Source organism: Loxodonta africana, chromosome 7 (assembly GCF_030014295.1).
Source record: "Loxodonta africana isolate mLoxAfr1 chromosome 7, mLoxAfr1.hap2, whole genome shotgun sequence".
Classification (NCBI taxonomy): Eukaryota; Metazoa; Chordata; class Mammalia; order Proboscidea; family Elephantidae; genus Loxodonta; species Loxodonta africana.
The window spans coordinates 15,240,333-15,262,705 of NC_087348.1; the positions used below are offsets into that span (position 1 = coordinate 15,240,333).

General features: G+C 40.8%; 1 protein-coding gene across 5 annotated transcripts in view; it reads left to right on the plus strand.

The window, feature by feature from the left end:
* Positions 1–21,962, plus strand: part of LOC100661763 (membrane-spanning 4-domains subfamily A member 6A-like) — a 55,390-nt gene extending 33,428 nt beyond the window's left edge. Inside the window, exons 1-7 of one of the 5 annotated variants that reach the window (XM_023559715.2) lie at positions 4,222–4,347; positions 9,549–9,711; positions 12,190–12,321; positions 14,209–14,265; positions 17,732–17,941; positions 19,911–20,011; positions 21,701–21,947. In XM_023559715.2, the coding sequence (XP_023415483.1) occupies positions 9,565–9,711; positions 12,190–12,321; positions 14,209–14,265; positions 17,732–17,941; positions 19,911–20,011; positions 21,701–21,767 (714 nt within the window). In that variant the 5' untranslated portion in view covers positions 4,222–4,347; positions 9,549–9,564 and the 3' untranslated portion in view covers positions 21,768–21,947. Of the gene's footprint in view, positions 1–4,221; positions 4,348–5,225; positions 5,416–9,548; positions 9,712–12,189; positions 12,322–14,208; positions 14,266–17,731; positions 17,942–19,910; positions 20,012–21,700 lie in introns of those variants that run through there. The other 4 variants (XM_023559713.2, XM_023559714.2, XM_064288007.1 and 1 more) reach the window with 4 other exon arrangements.
* The last annotated feature ends 411 nt before the right edge of the window (positions 21,963–22,373 follow it).

The window sequence follows — 22,373 nt, forward strand, 5'->3', positions numbered from 1 at the left end:
CCTGGCCAAGAGACTATGGCCAGTGGGAAGCAGAAGAGGCAGAACAGCAGGAAGGAGAAAGACAGGGGAGTGGGAAAGCATATATCCCTGGTTACCAGGTGCTCTGTTTCCTTCTGGGAGCTCCTTGAAGCTGCTTTCCCCATACTCCCTGTCCACTGATCTCTGATGTGGGTAGGAAAAATCAAAGTGGCACGATGTCTGTACTTCCCAAATAGCTGAGAAACCCCAGCCAGCTATGAAGCAGGGGAGTTCAAGCAGGGAGGAGAAGGATGAGGGGTAAGAATGCATACAGCACTGGTTATTGGGTGTTCCATCTCATGCTGGGAGCTCTGTGAAGCTAGTTTCTTGTACAAGCTGTCCACTGATCTCTGAGAGGAGTCCAAGATGGCAAGTCCGTGCTGTGTTAGCTGATAGAGGACCTCCGAACATATCTATCCTCGCTGTCTGTTCTCTGTCAGTTTCTTAATCCATTCTGTGCTTGACTGAGTTCTTTACCTATTCATTTGATACTTAGGGTTCCAGGATTGATGTTTTGTGTCTGTTTTATTTAATCTTTTGGATCTTTGCTGTGGAGGGATGGCATGGTGCTTCCATCTATAGCACCATGTTGACTGGAAGTCCTTGAGACAGAAAATTTGGCAAAAAATATTGGTGATGGTTGCACAATGTAACCCAGGTAATTAATCTCACTGAATTGTACACGTGATAAATGTTGAATTGGCAAATGTGTTGTCTATATTTTTTACAATTAAAAATGTAAAATAAAAGTTTTCTCATACATATGGGTCTGTTTCCAGCTATGAATTTCTCAGGTACACAAAGATGCTGCACACTTGAGTTTGCTTAATTCTCAGTTTGAAGACTATTTTGCCCCCCTCCTCTTACACTTCCTTTTTCTTCTCAGTTAGGGAAAGAGATTTCCCAATCACTTTTATGAACCACAGCCATACTCAGCTGAACTACAGCTTCCATCCTGTACTTTCACCTGCAGGCTTCCTGTTAACCAACAGTAATACACCCACAGAACAACGATGAACAAGACTTATGTTCTGGCAACACTGTCATTTCTCCATTCCTACCTCAAGCACTTAGGGCTTTCTTAGTGCTTTTCTTAAGATAATACATGCATTAGTGGTGAGGAGATGGGCAGAGGGAGCAGAGGAATATATAAATGGAGGGAGAAAGAAGAGATGCTGCCTAATAGCTTCTGGCTTTGGTTTTTCAAAATTCCAAGATGCTCAGCTGCTAACCAAAAGATTGATGTTTGAGCTCAAATAGAGGTACCTAGGAAGAAAGCCCTACTTCTAATTCTGAAAGTTCACATTCATTGATGACCCTATGGAGTGCTGTTCTACTATGACACACATAGGATCTCCATGAATTGACTGGTTTTAAAGAGATTATAAGTACTTCAGAAAGAAATACCCAGAAAGAAGAGTGCCTAGTGTGAAGTAGGAAAGGGGACATGCAATGCAGGGAGTTAATCATGAAAATTAAAAGGACAGATGTCCTTTAGGGACTAGAAGAAGGTTCTTGTGGTCCTGAAGGGGAAAGAGAATGGAGAGTAGGTAAGCTGAGATGCAGATGGGGTCCAGAGAAATGGGTCCTGACATGAAGCTAAACCCACCTAGCTGTTTGGAGTCCAAATATTTAGGGCTTAATATTACTTTCCAAGTAGAAATTGTTGGACCAAGAAAGGCAAAAGAAAGAATAACTGCAGGGGGCTTCTAGGAAAGAATTATAGGGCCTCAAAGAGATTTTGGGGCCCCAGCATGGATGAGAAGCTACAGAAAGATTCATGTGACTTTCAGACACTAAAGAAATGCAGTGTATAGAACCCATGGAACTGCAGGGGCCATGATGGCAGGAACAGGTATATTTTAAGGATGACATGCATATATTTTTATATTTTGAGTTAGATGACCACCAAAATTACTCTCTAACCTTGACTCCTGGTCACTATAAAACATTGTATGCTTTTGCAATCTACTGCAGGCAGAAGGGGTAAATGAGGAATTAACTTTCCACCTCTTGGCAGAATAAGATCTAACAAAAAGAAATTATCTCTCAAATTAGTCAGCCACAAAAGGACAAAGGTTGTATGAGACCAGTATTATAAGAACTCAAGAAAAGGTTTAAACACAGAAGAAAACATTCTTTGATGGTTATGAGGGTGGGGAAGGAGGGAAAGGAGTATTCACGAATTAGATAAACCAAAACCAAACCCACAGCCATAGAGTCGATTCCAACTCATAGCGGCCCTATAGGACAGAGTAGAACTGCCCCATAGAGTTTCCAAGGAATGCCTGGTGCACTCGAACTGCCAACCTCTTGGTTAGCAGCCGTAGCACTCAGCCACTACGCCACCAGGGTTTCCTTACTAATTAGTAGACAAGAATTATTTTAGGTGAAGGAAGGACAACACATAATACAGGGGAAGTCAGCACAACTGGACTAAACCAAAAGAAAAGAAGTTCCCTGAAAACAACCAAACAGTTCGAGGGACAGAGTAGCAGGGGAGGGAGTCTGTGGACCATGGTTTCAGGGGACATCTAGGTCAATTGGCATAACAAAGTATAGTATATTAAGAAAACATTCTGCATCCCACTTTGGTGAGTGGCATCTGGGGTCTTAAAAGCTACCAAGCGCCATCTAAGATGCATCAATTGGTCTCAACCCACCTGGAGCAAAAGAGAATGAACAACACCAAAGACACAAAGTAAATATGACCCCTAGGACAGAAAGAACCACATAAAACAGAGACTTCATTAGCCTAAGACTAGAAATTTTTTTTTTTTTTAGAAGAACTAGATGGTGCCCAGCTACCACCAATGACTGTCCTGATAGGGAACACAACAGAGAACTTTGATGGAGCAGGAGAACAGTGGGATGCAGACCTCAAATTCTAGTAAAAAGACCAGATTTAATGGTCTGACTGAGACTGAGGGACCCAGAGGTCATGGCCCCCAGACTTTCTGTTAGCCCAAAACTAAAAACATTCCCAAAGCCAACTCTTCAGACGAACATTAGACTGGACTATAAGACATAAAATGATACTGGTGAGGAGTGTGCTTCTTAGCTTGAGTAGACACATAAGACTATGTGGGCAGCTCCTGTCTGGAGGTAAGATGAGAAGGCAGAAAAGGACAGGAGCTGGTTGAATGGACACAGGAAATACAGGGTGGAGAGAAGGAGTGTGCTGTCACATTGTAGGGAGAGCAACTAGGGTCACATAACAATGTATATAAGTTTTTGTATGAGAAACTGACTTGGATTGTAAAATTTCAGTTAAAGCAAAATTTAAAAAAAAGAAGAAATTATGTTCTGTTTCTTCCATACCTGAGTTTACAGAGATGTCACAGAAAACTCTTTTGCTCCTAGATGAGTTATTCTCAACAGGTTTTGACCTCCAGGGTATGTCTGGCAATATCTGGAGACATTTTTGCTTGTCATAATGCAGGGAGTAGGTGGGGGCGGAGGGCCTGAAATAGTGATGCACCTGGTACGTAGTAGATAGAGGATGTTGCTAAACAACCTACAGTGCCCAGGACAGCCCCCCACAAAGAATTATCTGGGCCAAAATGTCAATAGTGCCAAGTTTGAGAAACCCTGTCTCTGATTATTAAACAGAATGTCTTACATTTAATACCAGCCCTTTCTTTCCCACCCAATTCAGAGGAGAATATAACAAATAGTGTTACTAAGCTCAGAGACTAGAGAAGGTATAGGGATAGGGCAGGTGGTGAGGGAAGACACATAATGAGAGAACAGAGACCACTTTAGGCACCTATTTTGTTGGGTTCTGTGCCAAGCACCTTACATGCGTTGGCTCACATAATCCTTGCAAATCCTCTCAGGTGAACAAAACAGACTGGAGAAGGAGTTGCTACTACATTCAGGGGATTTAACTGGTTTATTAACAAATTCCCCAAAATGGGAAAGGGGCACGTTTGCCTTTTAAAGGGCCAGGCTTCTTCTTTGTTAAAGCCCAGGGGGAGCTCTGCACAGTCTTTTCAATGGACGCTGTAATAGGGAAATAATAGGGCAAATGCCAGGAAGGCACTGTAAAAAGACCCCTCTAAGGAGAAGTTCTGAGAACTAAGACAGCCTTCTAAATGTTTTTCTTAACTTCCTTCATTACTAGCAGTGTTAATATGTGCAGTTAATTACCCAAGATCACGCTGTGTTTCTGGGTTCCTGCTGGCTGCCTCCAAGGGAAGGAGGAAGCTTGTAGAGTGGAGCTGCCCAGCTGCTTCGGCAGGCTCTGGTACACTTGCCAGCTGCATCTAAGACTGCTTCCAAAATTTAAAGAGGAGTAAAGACCTTTCTCTCACAGCCATGGATAGTGTGAGTTTTTGTGGGTCCTGTTGAATGCTCCCCCTCTGTGCCCCCTCTACAATTCCGCCAGTTCCCTAGAAATAACCTACTTTTTTGGAAGTGAAAATCTATTGTTAGAGAGAGTGGCCCAAGGAGGAAGTAGACAGTACTTAAGCAGTGAATGCCCAAAGGCTGCTTTCAGCCTACCCAAAGCCTGAAGAATTGGAAAAAGAAAAAAATATATACATAAAATAACAAAAACGGTGTTTTGTATATTTTATCATTACTTTTATTAGCTACATATTATTGAATGCTCCTTGAAAGCAATATAGCCATAGTAGCTATTATTAGCTTTACATTATTGAATGTTATTATTTATCTCTACTATTATTTCTGTCAATATTACTATTTTATTGTTTTTCGTTGTTGCTGTTTGTTGCCCTGGAGTTGATTCCAAATTGGGGTGACCCCATGTGTGCAGAGTCGAACTTCTCCATAAGGTTTTCAAGGGTGTGAACTTTCAGAAGCAGATGGCCAGGCCTGACTTCTGAGGCATCTGTGGGTGGGTTGAACCACCAACCTTTCAGCTAGTAGTGGAGCACTTAACTATTTCTGCCACCCAGCCACGTTTAACTAGATACTATTGAATGCTTCTTGGAAGCAGTATAGGCCTTTCATACTGCAATCTTGATAGCAACTCTCCAGTGTCGCTACTGTCACCCTATTTAATAGATTAAGAAACTGAGGCTCCAAGAAGAACGCAGACTTGTGTAATAATGAGGAGCTAGTATTGGGAAGCCAATTCACACATAGAGCTTCATGACTTGCATGCTCTCCCAATCATCAGTTGGTTCTATTTGTACTATGTCTGGACACACTAGGAGTTTGGTAAAAAGGAAGTACAGGCATATTTCACAAATGTGCAATCTGTAAATATCACACACATGACATCCTGTGTATCCATAAACACTGGATTAAGGAGGAGCTAAGGGTTTCCGAAGATGATGACAAGTAGGAAATGCTGGCATAGCCCAAAGGTAGTCTTCTGGGGACTTCTGAGAGCTCCACTGGCACCCACGGGCTGGCCCACAGGGACAGGTAGGCACTGCAGAGAGACTTTCTCAGCTCACAGCTCCCTTGCTGTGACTCCATTAGAGGCGAATATTTGACTTGAAGCTCCTTGAACGTGGTTAAGAGACACTAGAGCATTTTGGAAATAGGATGGGCAGGAAGAAGGAGTATCTGGTTTTCACTGTTTCTGCTGTTTTATAACTGCATGATTTTTGTGAGTCACTTACCCAAAGTCGCATAATCAGTGGGGGCAGAGAACTTGTATCTTCAGACTTTCTCAGGCTATTATGCAAACTGGGGAGTCCATGGGCTGAAAGTGGTGCAGGGAAAAGAGAGCTAAGCTGAGCTCGCAGCTAATACCACAGGCAACTCAATCCTTAAGGCTAACAAGTGACCTTGAACCTAGGTTTATGGTATGTTCTCATACCTCTCAGGCTGAATAAACTGAGACACGAAGCTGCCACTGTCACCTGAAAAGTAGGATGGGATAGGAAGTGGTGGCAGGATTAGTCAATTGTGCAAAAGTTTCAGATCCTGGGATAACTGGGTCAAACAGCTTTCCGTTGTGTGCATTCAGCTTAGTAATAATTATAACTGCAAATATTTATTCAGCATTAATTCTACACTATCGTATATGTAAAGTGTGTATTATTTCTTTTCGTAACACATTTTCTAGGAGTTTCCATAACTAGTACATCATTTTAATAACTAAGTAGGGTTAGGGTTGAAGGCACTACAGGACAATTCCTAGCAAAAACAACGGGTAGTATTAATGCTAATCAGTATTACTAAACTAAACTAAGAAAGCAGAGTTAGATAGTCTGAATAGCACAGAAACTGCATAAGAAAAGCCGAAAAACAGAACACTTATCACATCTCATGATAGGTAGGTTAAGGCTGAAATTCATTCAATGTATGGCAATGCAATCATTGTAGGTGGGACTAGGGGAAATGGAAATTGCCCCTTGTATTGAAAACAGTCTTTTGTGACTGCCTCTGAACATTGGAACCTCTTGAGATTCATGCTGTTGATTTCTGAGATGTGTTTATTACCCGTAATGGATGTTGTTGTTGTTAGGTGCCCTCGACCTGGTTCCAACTGATAGCGATCCTACATACAACAAAACTAAACACTGCCCAGTCCTGCACCATCCTCACAATCATTGCTATGTCTGAGCCCACTGTTGCAGCCACTGGGTCAATCCATCTCATTGAGAGTCTTCCTCTTTTTAGCTGATCCTGTACTTTACCAAGCATGATGTCCTTCTCCAGGGACTGATCCCTCCTGATGACATGTCCAAAGTACATGAATCGAAGTTGCCACCTTAGCTTCTAAGGGGTACTCTGACTGAACTTCTTCCAAGACACACTTATTTATCTTTATGACATTCCATGGTATATTCAGTATTCTTTCCCAACACCATAATTCAAATGCATCAATTCTTCATTCTTCCTTACTCATTGCCAGCTTTCACATGCATATGAGCCTGCTGAAAACACCATGGCTTGGGTCAGGCACACCTTACCCCAGAAAAAAAAAAAAAAACCAGTGCCTTCAAGTCGATTCCGACTCATAGTGACCCTACAGGACAGAGTAGAACTGCCCCATAGAGTTTCCAAGGAGTGCCTGGTGGATTTGAACTGCTGACCTTTTGGTTTGCAGCCGTAGCACTTAACCACTATGCCACCTCAGTCCTCAAAATGACATATTTTCTTTTTAATACTTAAAGAGGCCTTTTACAGCAGATTTGGCCAATGCAATACATCATATGACTTTTTGACTGCTGCTTCCATGGGCATTGATTGTAGATCCAAGTAAATTGAAATCGTTGACAACTTCAATATTTTCTCCATTTATCCTGATGTTTATTGGTCCAGTTGTGAGGATTGTTGTTCTCTTTATGTTGAGGTGCTTCAAGTCCTCGTAGCTTTCAGCAAGCAAGGTTGTGTCACCTGCGTATCACAGGTTGTTAATGAGTCTTCCACCAATCCTGATGACCTGTTCTTGTTCATATAGTCCAGATTCTCAGATTATTTGCTCAGCGTACAGATTGAATAAGTATGGTGAAAGAATACAACCCTGACACACACCTTTCCTGACTTTAAACCATGCAGTATCTCCTTGTTCTGTTCGAGCAACTGCCTCTTTATCTTTGTACAGGTTCTACATGAGCACAATTAAGCGCTCTGGAATTCCCATTCTTCAATTTTTATCCATAATTTGTTATGATCCATACAGTCAAATGCCCTTGCATAGTCAATAAAACACAGGTAAAACTCTTTCTGGTATTCTCTGCTTTCAGCTAAGATCCATCTGACATCAGCAATGATATCCCTGATTCAGTGTGGTCTTCTGAATACTTCTTGAATTTGTGGCAGTTCCCTGTCAATGTACTGCTGCAACTGTTTTTGAATTATCTTCAGCAAAATTTTACTTGCGTGTGATATTAATGATCAAAAAAAAAAAAAATTGTTGTCAAGTCGATTCTGATTCATAGCAACCCTACAACACAGAGTTGAACTGCCCCATAGGGTTTCCAAGGAATGACTGGTTGGATTCAAAGTGCCTACCTTTTGGTTAACAGCAAATGTTTAACTGCTCTGCCACCATTGCTCGATAAATTTCTCGTTCTGTTGAATCACTGTTCTTTGGAATGGGCTCAAATATGGATCTCTTCCACTCAGTTGGCCAGGTAACTGTCTTACAAATTTCTTGCATAGACCAGTGAGCACCTCCAGGGCTACATCCATTTGTTGAAACATCTCAATTGGTATTGCATAAATTCCTGGAGCCTTGTTTTTCACTGATGCCTTCAGTCCAGCTTGGACTTTTTCCCTCAATACCATAGACTCTTGATCATGTGATAACTCCTGAAACGGTTAAAGGTCCACCAATTTTTTTTGGTACAGTGATTGTGTATTCCTTCTATCTTCTTTGATGCTTCCTGAGTCATCCCATATTTCACCTATAAAAAACCCCACTGCCTATAGAATCCTTTAATATTGCAACTTGAGGCTTGATTTTTTTCTTTAGTTCTTTCAGCTTGAAAAATGCCAAGCATGTCCTTCCCTTTTGGTTTTCTAACTTCAGGTCTTTGCACATTTCTTTATAACAATTTCCTTTGTCCTCTCGAGCTGCCCTTCGATCTACTGTTCAGCTCTTTTACTTCATCATTTCTTCCATTTGCTTTACCTACTCTACATTCAAGAGCAAGTTTCAGAGTCTCTTCTGACATCAATTTTTGTCTTTTCTTTCTTTCCTGTCTTTTTAATGACCTTTTGCTTTCTTCATGTATGATGTCCTTGATGTCATCCCACAACTTGTCTGGTCCTTGGTCATTAGTTTTTAATGCTTCAGGTCTATTCTTGAGATGGTCTCCAAATTCAGGTAGGATATACTAAAGATCATATTTGGGCTCTCATGGGTTTGTTTTAATTTTATTCAGCTTCAAAGTGAACTTACATATGAGCAACTGATGCCCTATTCCACAGTCAGCCCCTGGTCTTGTCTGGCTGATGATATGGAGCTTTTCCACAGTCTGTTTCCACAAATGTGGTCAATTTGATTCCTGTGCTTTCCACCTGGTGAGTTCCACATATTGGTTATGCTGTTGAAGAAAGGTATTTCCAATGAATAAGTCATTGATCTTGCAAAATTCTGCCATTTGATCTCCAGTGTTGTTTCTACCACCAAAGCCATATTTTCCAACTACCAATCCTTTTTCTTTGTTTCCAACTTTTGCATTCCAATTACCAGTAATTCTCAGTGCATCTTAATCACGTGTTTGATCAATTTCAGACTGCAGAAGTTGGTAAAAATCTTCAATTTCCTCATCTTTGGCATTAGTGACTGGTGCATAAATTCAAATAATAGTCATATTAACTGGTCTTCCTTGTAGGCATATGGTATTTTCTATCACTGACAGCCTTATACTTCAGAATAGATCTTGAAAATTTATGCCAAACATCATCAAAAATTCTTCATGAAACCAAGCTTTTAAGGTTCTCCTGCTTCATATTATTAGTTTCCCTCCCTAAAGAACATATCATCTGTGGATTATTGGGTTTACAATTTGAGGAGGCCAGAAACTAGGAGCCCTGTACATTTTAAGTCAAATAAGGTAGTTGAGCTGAATTTGTTTGTTTGTTTTTTCTTCCAGCATTGGCAGCAACGTCATGATATCACAGCACATCCCCAGTGAGGCTGTTGTGGTCCTCACACCAAATGACATCAAGCTCCCCGAACCAGAGAAACCCAAACCCACCAGGCCAGGACAGGATAGCCTGGTGAAACAGCTAATGACAGAGATCAAAGTTCTTGGGGTGAGTCCAAATCAGAAACAGTTTGGCTAGGGAAGGTGCAGAGGGAAAAGGCTGTGTGTGTCTTTGGACTAGAGATCTACTATAATCTGAATATGCTTATGTTTTGCGGAAGGAACTCCAGGCTGACCTGGAGGCCAATGGGAGCCACTTGAAGGCCCATTTGAACCTTCCCCAGAACTTTGCTATATGAGGTGGTATTTAAAAACATCCTTTCCTGTATCTTGAATATGAGCTTTGGAGTCTTTGGATTTGTTTTTGTATTTTTACATTCAGTGTGAGAGTGGGTGTATAAAATTGCAAAAATACAAAAATGACAACAATATATGTATATACACACACAGGTGTGTGTGTGTATCATGATAAACAGAGAAAATATTGAAATTGTCAAGGATTTCATTTTACTTGGATCCACAATCAACATCCATTGAAGCAGCAGTCAAGAAATGAAATGATTTATTTTATCGGACAAATCTGCTGCAAAAGACTCTTTAAAGTGTTGAAAAACAAAGAGGTCACTTTGAGGACTAAGGCACACCTGACCTAAGCCAAGATATTTTCAGTCACCTCATATGTGTGCAAAAGCTGGACAATGAATAAGGAAAACTGAAGAAAATTGTAGCATTTCAATTACAGTGTTAGTGAAGAATATCGAATATACCATGAAGAACAAACAAGTCTGTCTTAGAAGAACTACAGCCAGAATGCTTCTTGGAAGCCAGAATGGTGAGACTTCATCTTGTGTACTTCAGAGACGCCCTCAGGAGGGACCAGTCCCTGGAGAAGGACATCATGCTTAGTATGGTACAGGGTCAGTGAAAAAGAAGAAGAACCTCGATAAGACAGATTGACGCAGTGACTGCAATAATTGGCTCAAACATAGCAATGATTGTGGGGATGGCACAGGACTGGACAGTGTTTTGTATGTAGCGTTGCTATGAGTCAAAACTAACAACAACAAATATATATATACGTATGTATGTATAATATATATGCACTTTATATATATATACTATATAATACTTCTATTCCTCACTTACCTCCTTATCCAACATTTTGCATTCAAAACAATAGTAAAAAATTTACTATTTTGTGTATTAATGACATACGCCTGGCAGTAACGAATACCCAGGTGCCAGGTGGGAGTAACAATGACTGTGATGTTAAGGCTGTGTGTCCGTTTGTCTTGGCCATGATAGTCAGTGGTTTGGCAGTTATGTAATAATGTAATTTGGAAGTTATGTAATGATGCAATTTGGCAGTTGTATAATGATATAATTTGGAAGCTATGTAATGATATTGTCATCCTTCGTTTTGTGATCTGATGTGCTCATTCTCCATTTTTACATAAGGTCTATTTTTGCATTACGAACTGGTCTTTGGAACCAAACCATGTTGACAAGTGAGGAGTGGGTATATATGTTTTTCTTTTAAAAAATAACTGTGGTAAATAATTACATATTTTATATACAGTTTTTTTCTACATATTCCCCAATTATGTGCTTAATAATCTGAATTTATTTTTCAAAGAAAATTTATTTCTCACTTTCTCACTGCAAGTTTCTGGAAAAACAACTTCCTCTTCCCGTTTCCTCTCTCCTTTTGAGAATAGAGGTGATATTTATGTTTTATTTGTCTGTCTCTTCTCATCCATGATTATTAAAGAAACCATATAAAATGAGTGAAGGGAGGGGGAGGAAACAATACATCTATGAGCAGAAAGAGAAATTATAGAGCTCTGGTTTTTAGAATTATCTCTGCACCAGGCTCCTCCAACTGATCAGGCTTCAGGACCTGGTAGGGCTGTTGCCTTGCCTCACATATACAATAATATTGATTACTGTGAGTCTTATGTGACATAAAGTTTGGAAAACAGCTTGGTAAATGTTAATAGAGCTATGAATCTCTGAGGCGAGGGGAATATGTGGGTGGAAAACTTCACCTCCTGTGGTAGACTTCAGGCTCCTCAGCAATAGTGGCATGCGGTCAGGAGGCCAGAGAGGGCCAAGCTCCAATTCGATGTGTCAAGTGATATCTGAGGTATGTAGGATCAAATTTTTACACTGCTAGGGCTCAAAAGAATATGAGGGCTCTAATGCCTGCTGTTCCCATAACAGATAAAGGAGGAATAAAGAGTTAGTAACAATAGAAACAGAGAACTAGAAAAAGTAGCCCATCACTTGTTATGAACTATGAACAAAGCCTTGAAAAGACGTGGGCCTGAGAGGCAGAAATGCCTGAAGATTTGCAGAGCACTTGTGAGGAAGTCCAAAAAAAATTTTTTCCCCTTGTGGCAGAACTGCACCCCCTATGAGTATATTTCCAGATTCCTCACTCTCTAGAGCTTTTACAGTGTCTGCATCCTCACTGAAGTCTATCATGCAGACAACGATAATGCATGGGCATTATTCAAGGGGTGAATAGGACCTGTCTCTACCAATACTGTTTTTTCAACCCCCATCTCCTTTCCTCTCTTAACAGACTATCCAGATTGTGTGCGGGTTGATGGTGTTGAGCTTGGGACTCATTTTTGTGTCTTCCTCCTCTCCTCAATTCACTCCAGCGTATTCCACCCTGTTGAAGTCTACTTACCCGTTCTTAGGAGCCTTCTGTGTGAGTAGAGTTCCCTAGGAGGACAGAATGTGGTGGAGATGGGAGGAAGAAGCGAGTAGCTTGGGCTTTACTCCTGTCACATTGCTGTATTTCTATCCATCAGGAGCAAGGGGTCAATGTATAGAACTTGTTCTCCTGTATTTGTAACCTTGGGATGGATTGAGTGGGGTGGGAGGACAAGAGTCTTCTGATTTGAGTCCTATTTCTTAATTGATTCGAATAGTCATTTCTTTCAGAGATCACCTTAATTTTCACCTATCTTCTTCAGCTATGATGAAGCTAGTGGCTTCTCTCCAGGTTTAGGGAAAAATCCATGAAGTAGGACAAAGTTGGGGAGAATGTTTCTTTACAGAAAATTGAGCACCAATGAAAGATGCCACACAGGTGTAGAGAAACTATGCTAATATTTGTGAGAACCATGGGGAAAGGAGCACTTCCAGTTTTGAGCACTTTGAAAATGCTTTTGCTGCATTTAGTGTCATCCTTTAGAGAAGGCCAAACAGTTGTCCATACTTCAGTAATGGCCTGAAAATCCTTAGAGGCAGCTGGATATATGGGGTGTCAAGGGGATTTAGGGCTTCTTCTCTTTGAGAGCTGCTTTCTTCTAGATTGATGTGGTTGAGTCTTTCTCATAAATAAGTTTCTCTTCCACAGTTTTCCCATCAGCTTCCCACCACAAAATACTAGCTATCTTTTGTTACATTTTTTTTTTCTCTATTTTTGGTCCAATGCACCCAGAAGTCCACCTTTCTCTACCTTTTATTAGCTAAACTCAATAGTTTAGATTTCACCCGTTTTTACGAAATTCCCTTTTTTTCTGTTCCAAGGTCCCATCAAGGATACCATATTACTTTTAGTAGTTATATCTCCTGAGGTTCTTCAAGAATATCATGGTTTCTCAGACTTTCCTTGTCTTTGACAATGTTGATACTTTTGAGGAGGACTGGCTATATTTTTTTGTATGCTGTCCTTCAGATTGGGTTTGTTGGATGTTTTCTTCATGTTTATACTAAGATGATGGGTTTGGGGATGTAAGAATCCAGACGTGAAATGCCATTTTCATCAATTCACCAATCAAATGTGCATGCTATCAACATGATTTGTTACTGGTGAAGTTAAACTTGATCACATGGCTAACATAGTGTTTGCCAGGTTTCTCCACTGTGAAGTTACCTCTCTCCCTCCTGTTATCATAGTCTACTCTTTGTAAACAAGTTACTAAGCACAGCCATACCTCAGGAGGCACTTAGTCAATTTTTTAAGACCCAAGATTCATTTTTACAGTCCTAAATTGCTTAATTCTGGGACCAGTAGAATCACAACTTTTTTTCTGTTTTACCCAATTTTTCCATTGTCAAAAAACATTATGTTACTTAGCTGTCCAAGCCTGTTCAGTCATGAGTACTCTGAGAACAGTAAGAATTTCTTTCATTTGCTGAACACAAACTTAAAGGATTTCTGCCACCCCTCCTTATCCTTACCAGTCTACCTTAGCCTGTGGTGCTACCAACTTCTAAGTTTCTGTGTTCCTATATGCGTTTGCTGCCCCCATTCTTTTCTTTTTTCATACCATTGTTCTCACGTGCTTTCCTAGATAACTCCTTACTCCAAAACTTTCTTCTCTCATGTAAAAAAAACCTTCTTTCCTGGATTTTAAGATTCTCATTTTGGGATGAAGCCTTGCGCATACCTGCTTTTCACTTGCTTTTCTGAACGCTATATGAATGAATACAAGGACATAATGTATTTAAATGGCTCTTGAATCATTGTTCCTTGGTTCACCAGGGCTTTCCCCATTAAAGTTATCCAAAAACACCATGATAGTAACACTGTTGCTACATCTGCACATAGAAACTAACCTGACCTTTTTCTCTCTTTTCTGAGTAGTTTGTCATCTCTGGATTTTTATCAATCATCACAGAGAAAAAATCAGTTAAGACTTTGGTGAGTATGAGAACTACAACCCACAGCTCTATGGAGCCAAATGAAACTGTAATCTTGCCACTTTGCAGAGTTGGAAACTGAGATCCAGAGCAGCTATCTGGCAGAGTTAAGAGTTGAGGCTGGATCTTCCACAACTCTGTCCAGACCACATTTCTCTAAGGACTGTGCCCCAAATCACTGCCTGCCTTCAGGGTATTGAATTATATCCTAGACCAGTCAGTACCTAGGAATCTATTCTAGAAAAATTCTGCCTCCTCACGATGCCCTTTTGGTGGTAACTAGCCTTCAAATGTAGCTCTTCAATGATGAAGAAGCTGACAATGTTAAAAAACTAATAATAATAAATGATGGTCTCCTTGTGGGTTTATCGTTTAAGCACATCTGGCAGACACTATCACTTGAAAAAATCCAGTCACAAGGGTATTTGTGTTACGACTCATATCCCGTCATTCCTGCTACCAGACCTGAAAACTAATACTTCTGTAGGGTTGAGGATAAACTCTTGAGTCTTAGCTATTATCCTTAGTTATTTGTATTGGTTAAGAAAACAACTTTACTGGCTATTTACGCTTTCCTAGGAAAGCCAGAAATGCAAGAGGCAGAGAGAAGAAAGTTGGGTTAGAGGGAGATTTTTCTAATCTGTAAAATCTTCACTCAATCCTATGTCCTTCCAGTGGTTTAAGTTGGGGGCCACATGTGGGAGTCTCACATAATGCCATAATACAGGGACTCTTGTTACAAAGATCACCTGAAAGCACCAAAGAAGTTTTAGGGAATCCTCAGGCCAATTCCAATATCTCTCTTTTGGAACTGGCCTCAGGGGTTAGAGCATATTATTCAGAACACCCACCTTGACCCAAACCACTAGACCAACGTTATCTAATAGAACTTTCTAGATGATAGGCCCACACTGTATCTGTGTTGCCTGATATAGTAGTCAAGTGTGACTATTGAGAAATTGCGTGGCTAGTGTGATTAAGGAACTAAAATTTTATTGTATTTAATGCTACTTTAAATATGAGTAATTTCATGTGGCGACTACCATATTGAATAGATCAGCACAAGAATAGCATGTCTATGATTTCAGTGGGAAACATATGGGGCTCTTACCCCCAGAGAAGAACAGCCTAAGAGCAAAGTTGGCGGCAAGCTCAAGCATATGGGATGGGGTCGCAGAGTGGGCTCAGGCTCACCAGAATCATATGGCCTGTAGTGAATTTTACTTCCATCATGTATTATACTAGCCATTTTGGAGGTTCAAGAAGAGCACTGTCCCAGAACCAACCTAATTCATTCTAAGAAATATATAACCAAGACATTATGACTGTACTTGGTTAGGAGGCCCAGGAACTTGGACTTCAGTCATTACTTTGTGAAAATTGAGGCTTGAAAGAGAAAGATTCTCCACCCATCCTCCACTGTACCCCAAATCTCCAGCTGCTGAGTCCCTAAAAGAAGGGGGACCTGGATGAGATTACTCAATACTCTAATATGTGGCTGTTGACAGTGCTCTGGAGCCCATGTACACATAACTACAGTTTTCAGAGTGGTCTTAGCTCAGTTCCCTTCTGTGAGCTGGGGTAGAAGGGAAGCCACTTCTGAGATCATTTTATTTCCCATACTTTATAAATGTAGGCCCAGAGTGGGAAATTAAACTGCGGAACTGAGAACCCAAAGAAACAGAAGGAGCTAGAGGCAAAGCTAACCCTGTGACCTCAGTTTTCTGACATCCAGGTCAGACTTTTCTTCTACCTCAGGCTGCCTCCCATATATTCCACCATCCCTGGGCCTGAGTTTATAGGTCCCTGGGTAGTGCATATGGTTTGCTCTCGACTGGTAGCTGGAAAGCTGGAGGTTCAAATCCACCCAGTGGCAGCATGGCCGAAATAGTGGTCTGCTTCTATAAAAAGTACAGCCAAGAAAACCCTATGGAGCTAAGTTCTACTATGAAACACATGGGATTGCCAAGAGTCAGAATAGGCATGATGGCAATAGTTCTGGTGTTTTGGGGGAGGCCTAAGTCTAGAACTCTGCCTCCAGCTATCCTCACATAGCCCTGGATGTGGCCAAATACACACCTATCCAGAATCCGGGACCCTCCTGAGTCTGAGCACCATCTTTGCGCAGGTGTGCTTTTGTGGAGGGGTAGCTGCGCAAGGAGGAACTAACTGCTTATCCGCCTCCTCTGTGAGGCTGATACTTCACGAGGGGTTTCTCAGTGAGTTGGGCTAGAAAGAAACAGTAGATGGTCTATTGACATCTCTGGTCGCACTCTTGTGGTGATTTTGCACGCATAGCCTCATCTGCCTTGCTGTCTGTTCAGGGTAAGGCATTTGGGAGAGAATATTCTCTTTCACTCTACTGAACTCTTGCGTAGGAAGAAACATTTCATTTATTCATTTACGCAGCCACGATTTACCTTCTAGGTTGTGTTGTAGCTGAACACCAGACTTACACTCTTCTAGAAATAAAAATAGAGTTTTATTGAAGGATAAAAAGTTTCACAAAGCTGTGAGACACAGAAGTATCCGGTCAGGATACTGCCGTGTCCTAAATTGCGGGAAGAACAGTGAGGTTTCTATTAGGTGGAGCAAACAAAGACAGTGCTGGCAGGCACTGGGGTTACAGAAAGAAGGAAAAAAAAGAAGGTACAAGAGGGTTGTTAAACTACAACCTTTTTTACAGCAATCTCTAACTTAACATTTTTCTCCAACTTCTTGGACTATGTTTTATAAAGACATTCTTTTTTAAGTTCAGCAAGTCTATTAGTTAACATCCTGGGGAACAACTGAGTCAGTTTTCTGCCACGTTTCCTTCTTCCTCTTATCCTAGAGAAACAAGCTATACTTCTACTTAATTACAGATTTTAAGAAAAGTCAGTAGAAACAGGGCAAAGGGCTCAGTGAATGAATAAAGTCTGATTTGAGAGAGTTCATAAATTAGAGTAAGACTTGGCTAATTGGCTTTTAGTTCTTCTTGGTTACAGAGTTACCAGACAATTGCAGAGCTTCAACTTAATGTTTATCAGTTGTATTTTCTAGCCTCACGTTAGGACAAGCTGCGTAAACGTTCTTGACAAATATCTTTTAACGATTCCTAATAAAAATTCTGACCCTTCTTTTGTGTTATGAGCAGTTAAACTTTTGCAAGAAGCTGAATTGCCTCTTTAAACAGTAGAGGCAGAGAATTTGGTCAGGCTGCAGTTTAATTTAAAATGAAATTTAATTTAGGTCTGAAATTGGCCATTTTAGTTATGCCAAGCACCTTATAATTTTGGAGTGCCCTTACATGGTTCAGAGACTTTGTTGGTATACAGAAGTCATACAGAAATAAATGATCAAAAAATCCTAGGCCTACTGAGGGAGTCAGACAAAGAAATGAATGATTGCAATTCACTGGAAAAGAGGTAAAATAGAGGCATTTATTGCTCATGAGGAGGGATCCTTATGCAGCTTTTCTCTTTTAGGTTCAGAGCAGCTTGGCCACAAATTTTCTGAGCTGTTTATTTGCTGTGGTGGGTTTCATTCTTCTCTCTATGGGCCTGGTTGCTTTGGGCCATGCCTCACGGCAGTGTGACTTGGACAAAGAGGTTATGCCATCCTTACGGTATAATCGTGTCTATGATCCTTCCACAGACATGGGCATGGCATGCTTCATGGCCACCACCATTGTGACTGTAAGTATTTTGAGATGGGATGTTCCAACCTTACGAGATTTCTGAAAATCTTGGCTTCTTGTTTTGCCTTCTTTTGAAAGTCTCTATTCTTTCCAGTTTGGGCATCTGGGGGAAGGGCAGAGCTATTTAAAGGAAAGGGGATTACATGACTGAGATAAATGTTCTGGGCTTTGGTATTATATCGCAATAGGACAGAATCAAAGACTAAATGTCAAATAAAGTTGATAACGAAAAACTAAAATTTATTGTTCTTGGAGTTCCTTAGTAATAAAACTGGTACTATAGTTAGAGGCATAAAATATGAATCTGTCAAACTGAGAACCTTGGTATACAGAATAAAGAATTGAGAAGGCAAAGATAGCAGAAAGACTCACGTGATCAGGATGCCAACAAGGAAAGCTGGTGTGTGTGTGTGGTGGGTGTTATCCAGGGCTGAGCCATTGCTAGACCCAGCACTGAGGAATGCAGAGATTTGAAAGTGAAGGCCACTCCTTCCAGTGCTCATGGTGACAAGTAGAACTTACCAGGTGAGACGGCAGCATCTTTATTGTTTGTTGTAAATTACAGAGGAGGTTGATGTTTTAAGATAAGGAGATAAGAAACATAGGAAGATGGAGAATGTGAACAGATGTTTGGAAGGGAATTCTATCTTATTGGAGGAAGGAAAGCAATGAAGTTTGGCTAAAAGAAATAAGTTGCAACATTAAGGGGCATGTGTCAGGTCAGCAACTCACTGAGAAAAAAGATAACATAAAAATAAAGAAATTGTGGAATATTGACTTTTCTGCAATTATAAAAGTGAGATAAGCCAAGGGCACAGTTGGAGGATAGCTAGATAGAAAGGTCTGGATGAAGCTCATGCTTCCACAGCACTGCTTGCAGGAATGGTCCCAGGTGCTTCTCCCCAAGTTAATGATATTAAAATGTGAAAAGGCATATGCAAATGAGGTTGATAGTAATTGGTATAAAGTAACACCAGGCAGTGCCAACACCTCCTCTTCCTCCTCAGGATAAAGTCTGGAGAGTGCCTTGGGAGGGGTTTGTGAAATGCGTAAAGTATAAATTCATGATGGGTAATTTCACATTGTAAATAAAAGGGATTCTATTGAGCTTGTTTGCTGGGACTATGTTTAGCTAATATAGATAAGGTGCATCTCTTCTTCACCTGTGTGTACATAAACTAGAGGTTTGTGCAATCAAATTGCCCCCCCTGGTCTATCAGGTGGCCGGTTCTGCATGAAGGATTCCTTGGAACAGAAAGAGTGAAACTCAAACTGTGATGTAGTGCTTAATTTTTTTGTTTTGTTTTTTGTTTTTGAGTTGTTTTTGGTTGACAGTAACTTTGCCAGTTTACTACCTTAATTATTTCTAACTTCCATCAAGAAAGGCCCAGAAAGCTTATCCAAAGGGATTAAAATATGTAGAAGGTACCCACTTTTACCAATGGCTTGCACAGTCATGGGACCCTCACAAATCTCTGTGAAGGAAATATTCCTATGCACATTTGACAAATGAGAAGACAGAAGCTAGAGAAATAGAGAGACCTGCCCAGACTCCCCAACTACTTAAGCAGTAAAGGTGAGGCTAGACTAAGAGCTGTTCTTCTCAGTCCTGGGGGTTAGTTACTACAATGCTCTGCTCCTCACTGACAATATGATCAGAACCCGCTGTGTTTCAGAACAATAAGACACAAATGCATTAAGTGGGACAATTGGTTTAATTAGTCTCAAGACAAGTGTATAAAGTGGATTAATTTACTTAATTACTGCCCCCCCTTCCTCTCAAGAAGACCAATGACCAAACTGCCCATTGAATTGAGCCAGTTGCTAGGCTTGAAGTGAGCTGTTTTCTCTTCCTGATGGTGTCCTCACTTCATTCTCTCATGGATAAGGTAGGCTTTGTCTCTGCAGTCACCTCCCAACAAGACACCACCTTAAGCACCACTGACCTCTTATTTCTTGACTTTCAGGGACTGATGTCTATAATGCTGATTTTCACTGTGCTGGAGTTCAGTCTGGCTGTGCTTGGTGTTGTGCTTTGGTGGAAACAGGCTTGCTCTAACTTCCTTGGGTGAGTATAATGGCTGCCCTCATTGAGTTTTGCCTGGTGTACTCCAACTTCTGGGCTATGTTGAACTACGTCAGCAAAAGCGGGAGAAGGAACAGTTGCTTGGTCATGAGATACACATGGGAGGGGTTTTGATGGCAATGAGTTAGATGAGCAGAACAGATGACAATTGACAGGCTGACCAGCTGAGGAGAGCAATCGCTGGATATAAAGAGTGTTGAACCTGAGAAATTACCTGGTCCAATCCTCCCATTTTGCAAATGAAGAAACTGAGGCTCTCGAAATTAAAGGACTTGCCCAGCATGACACCATGACCTTGTGCCTATGTTCAGGCAGTGGAACTTGGGTTTTCACCTTTCTAGTCAGAAACACTTTGTGCCACAGCCACAGACTCTTTCGTCCAGTCATAGCTGGACAATGAATAAGGAAGACCAAAGAAAAATTGATGCCTTTGAACTAAGGCCGTGGAGAAGAATAATGAATATACTATGGACTTCCAGAAGAATGAACAAATTTGTCTTGGAGGAAGTACACCCAGAATGCTGCTTGGAAGTGAGGATGGTGAGACTTCATCTCACATACTTTTGACATGTTATCAGGATGGACATCATGACTGATAAAGAAGAAGGTCAGTGAAAAAGAGGACAACCCTCGATAAGATGGATCGACACGGTGGCTACAACAATGGGCTCAAACATGATGGTTGTGAGGATGGCACAAGACTGGGCAGTGTTTTGTTCTGCTGTACATAGGGTTGCTATGAGTTGGAACCTACTTGACGGCCCCTGACAACAAGTATCCTACAGGGAGGCCTGGTGGTGTAATGGTTAAGCACTCCACTGCTAACTGAAAAGTTGGTTCAAACCCACCGTGGCTCCACAGGAGAAAAGACCTGGCAATCTTCTCCTGTAAAGATTACAGCCTAGGAAACACTGTGGGACAGCACTACTCTGTCATATAGGGTTCTATAAGTTGGAGTTGACTCGATGGCACACAACAAGTGTCCTATGCTCCAGTTTTCACTCCTTGTAATCTTAAAATTCTTTTTCTCCCTATAAGATATAAAAACATATTGTTGAATCAAATTCCATGGGACAACCCCTACCACAACCATGGACTGAAGTAACTGAATTGAATTGTTTTAATTTATCCAAAAATTCATTATGGAAAAGTGAATGAATATTAAGCTTAGAAATAGCAATCACTTGAGTCCTGTATACAAAGTGTGGAGGAAATGGCATCAAAATAAATAGAACCTGAGTGAGGTCTAAAGAACTAGCTTTTTTTTTTTATTTTTTATTGTGCTTCAAGTGAAAGTTTACAAATCAAGTCAGTCTCTCACACAAAAACTTATATATACCTTGCTACATGCTCCTAATTGCTCTCCCCCTAATCAAACAGCCCACTCCCTTCCTCCACTCTCTCTTTTTGTGTCCATTTCACCAGCTACTAGCCCCCTCTACCCTCTCACCTCCACTCCTGGGAGGAGATGCCAACATAGTCTCAAGTGTCCACCTGAACCAAGAAGCTCACTCCTCACCAGCATCCCTCTCCAACCCATTGTTCAGTCCAATCCCTGTCTGAAGAGTTGGCTTTGGGAATGGTTCCTGTCCTGAGCCAACAAAGGGTCTGGGGGCCATGACCACCACGGTCCTTCTAGTAAAGAACTAACATATTTTGTTTCTTCTACAGCGTGGACATGAATAAACCCAAGATGCCGTCCAAAATGACTTCTGGTGGTAGATATGAAGAACTTTGACTCCTTAGAAAAAAATGGGAAAATATTTGCTAGAAAATTGATCTTTATTATAATATATGATGTCCAACCATTACAAGAAAGCAAAGTTTGAGTTCCCAGAAATGTAGGCATTTTTTTAATGTCATGAACATTAAAAACAAAACAAACAAACAAAAAAAACCACTTGTTTTCTTATTGAATATATTTGTTCAGTGGGGGACTCTATTTCCCTGAATTTGGCTTCATCAAAAGTTTGGAACTGTAAATTACCATTTACTAGACTAGCCAAGGAGTCCTGGTGGTACAATGGTGAGGTACTCAGCAGCTAACTGAAAGGTCGGTGGTTTGAGCCCACCCAGCAACTTCACAGGAGAAAGATCTGGTGATCTGCTTCTGTAAAGATTCCAGTCAAGAAAAACATATAAGGCAGTTCTACTGCATCACGTGGGGCCATGTGAGTTAGAACTGACTCAACAGCACCTAACAAGAACCAGAAAGACTGGCCAAAAACTCACAGACATTCCCAGCAAACTAGGTAGAATGGTTCAGTGGAGAACAATGAAACCAAGAAGAGAGCTTTTACTAATTTATCATGGTGTTAAGACTCTTTTATAGTAGGCACTGTGT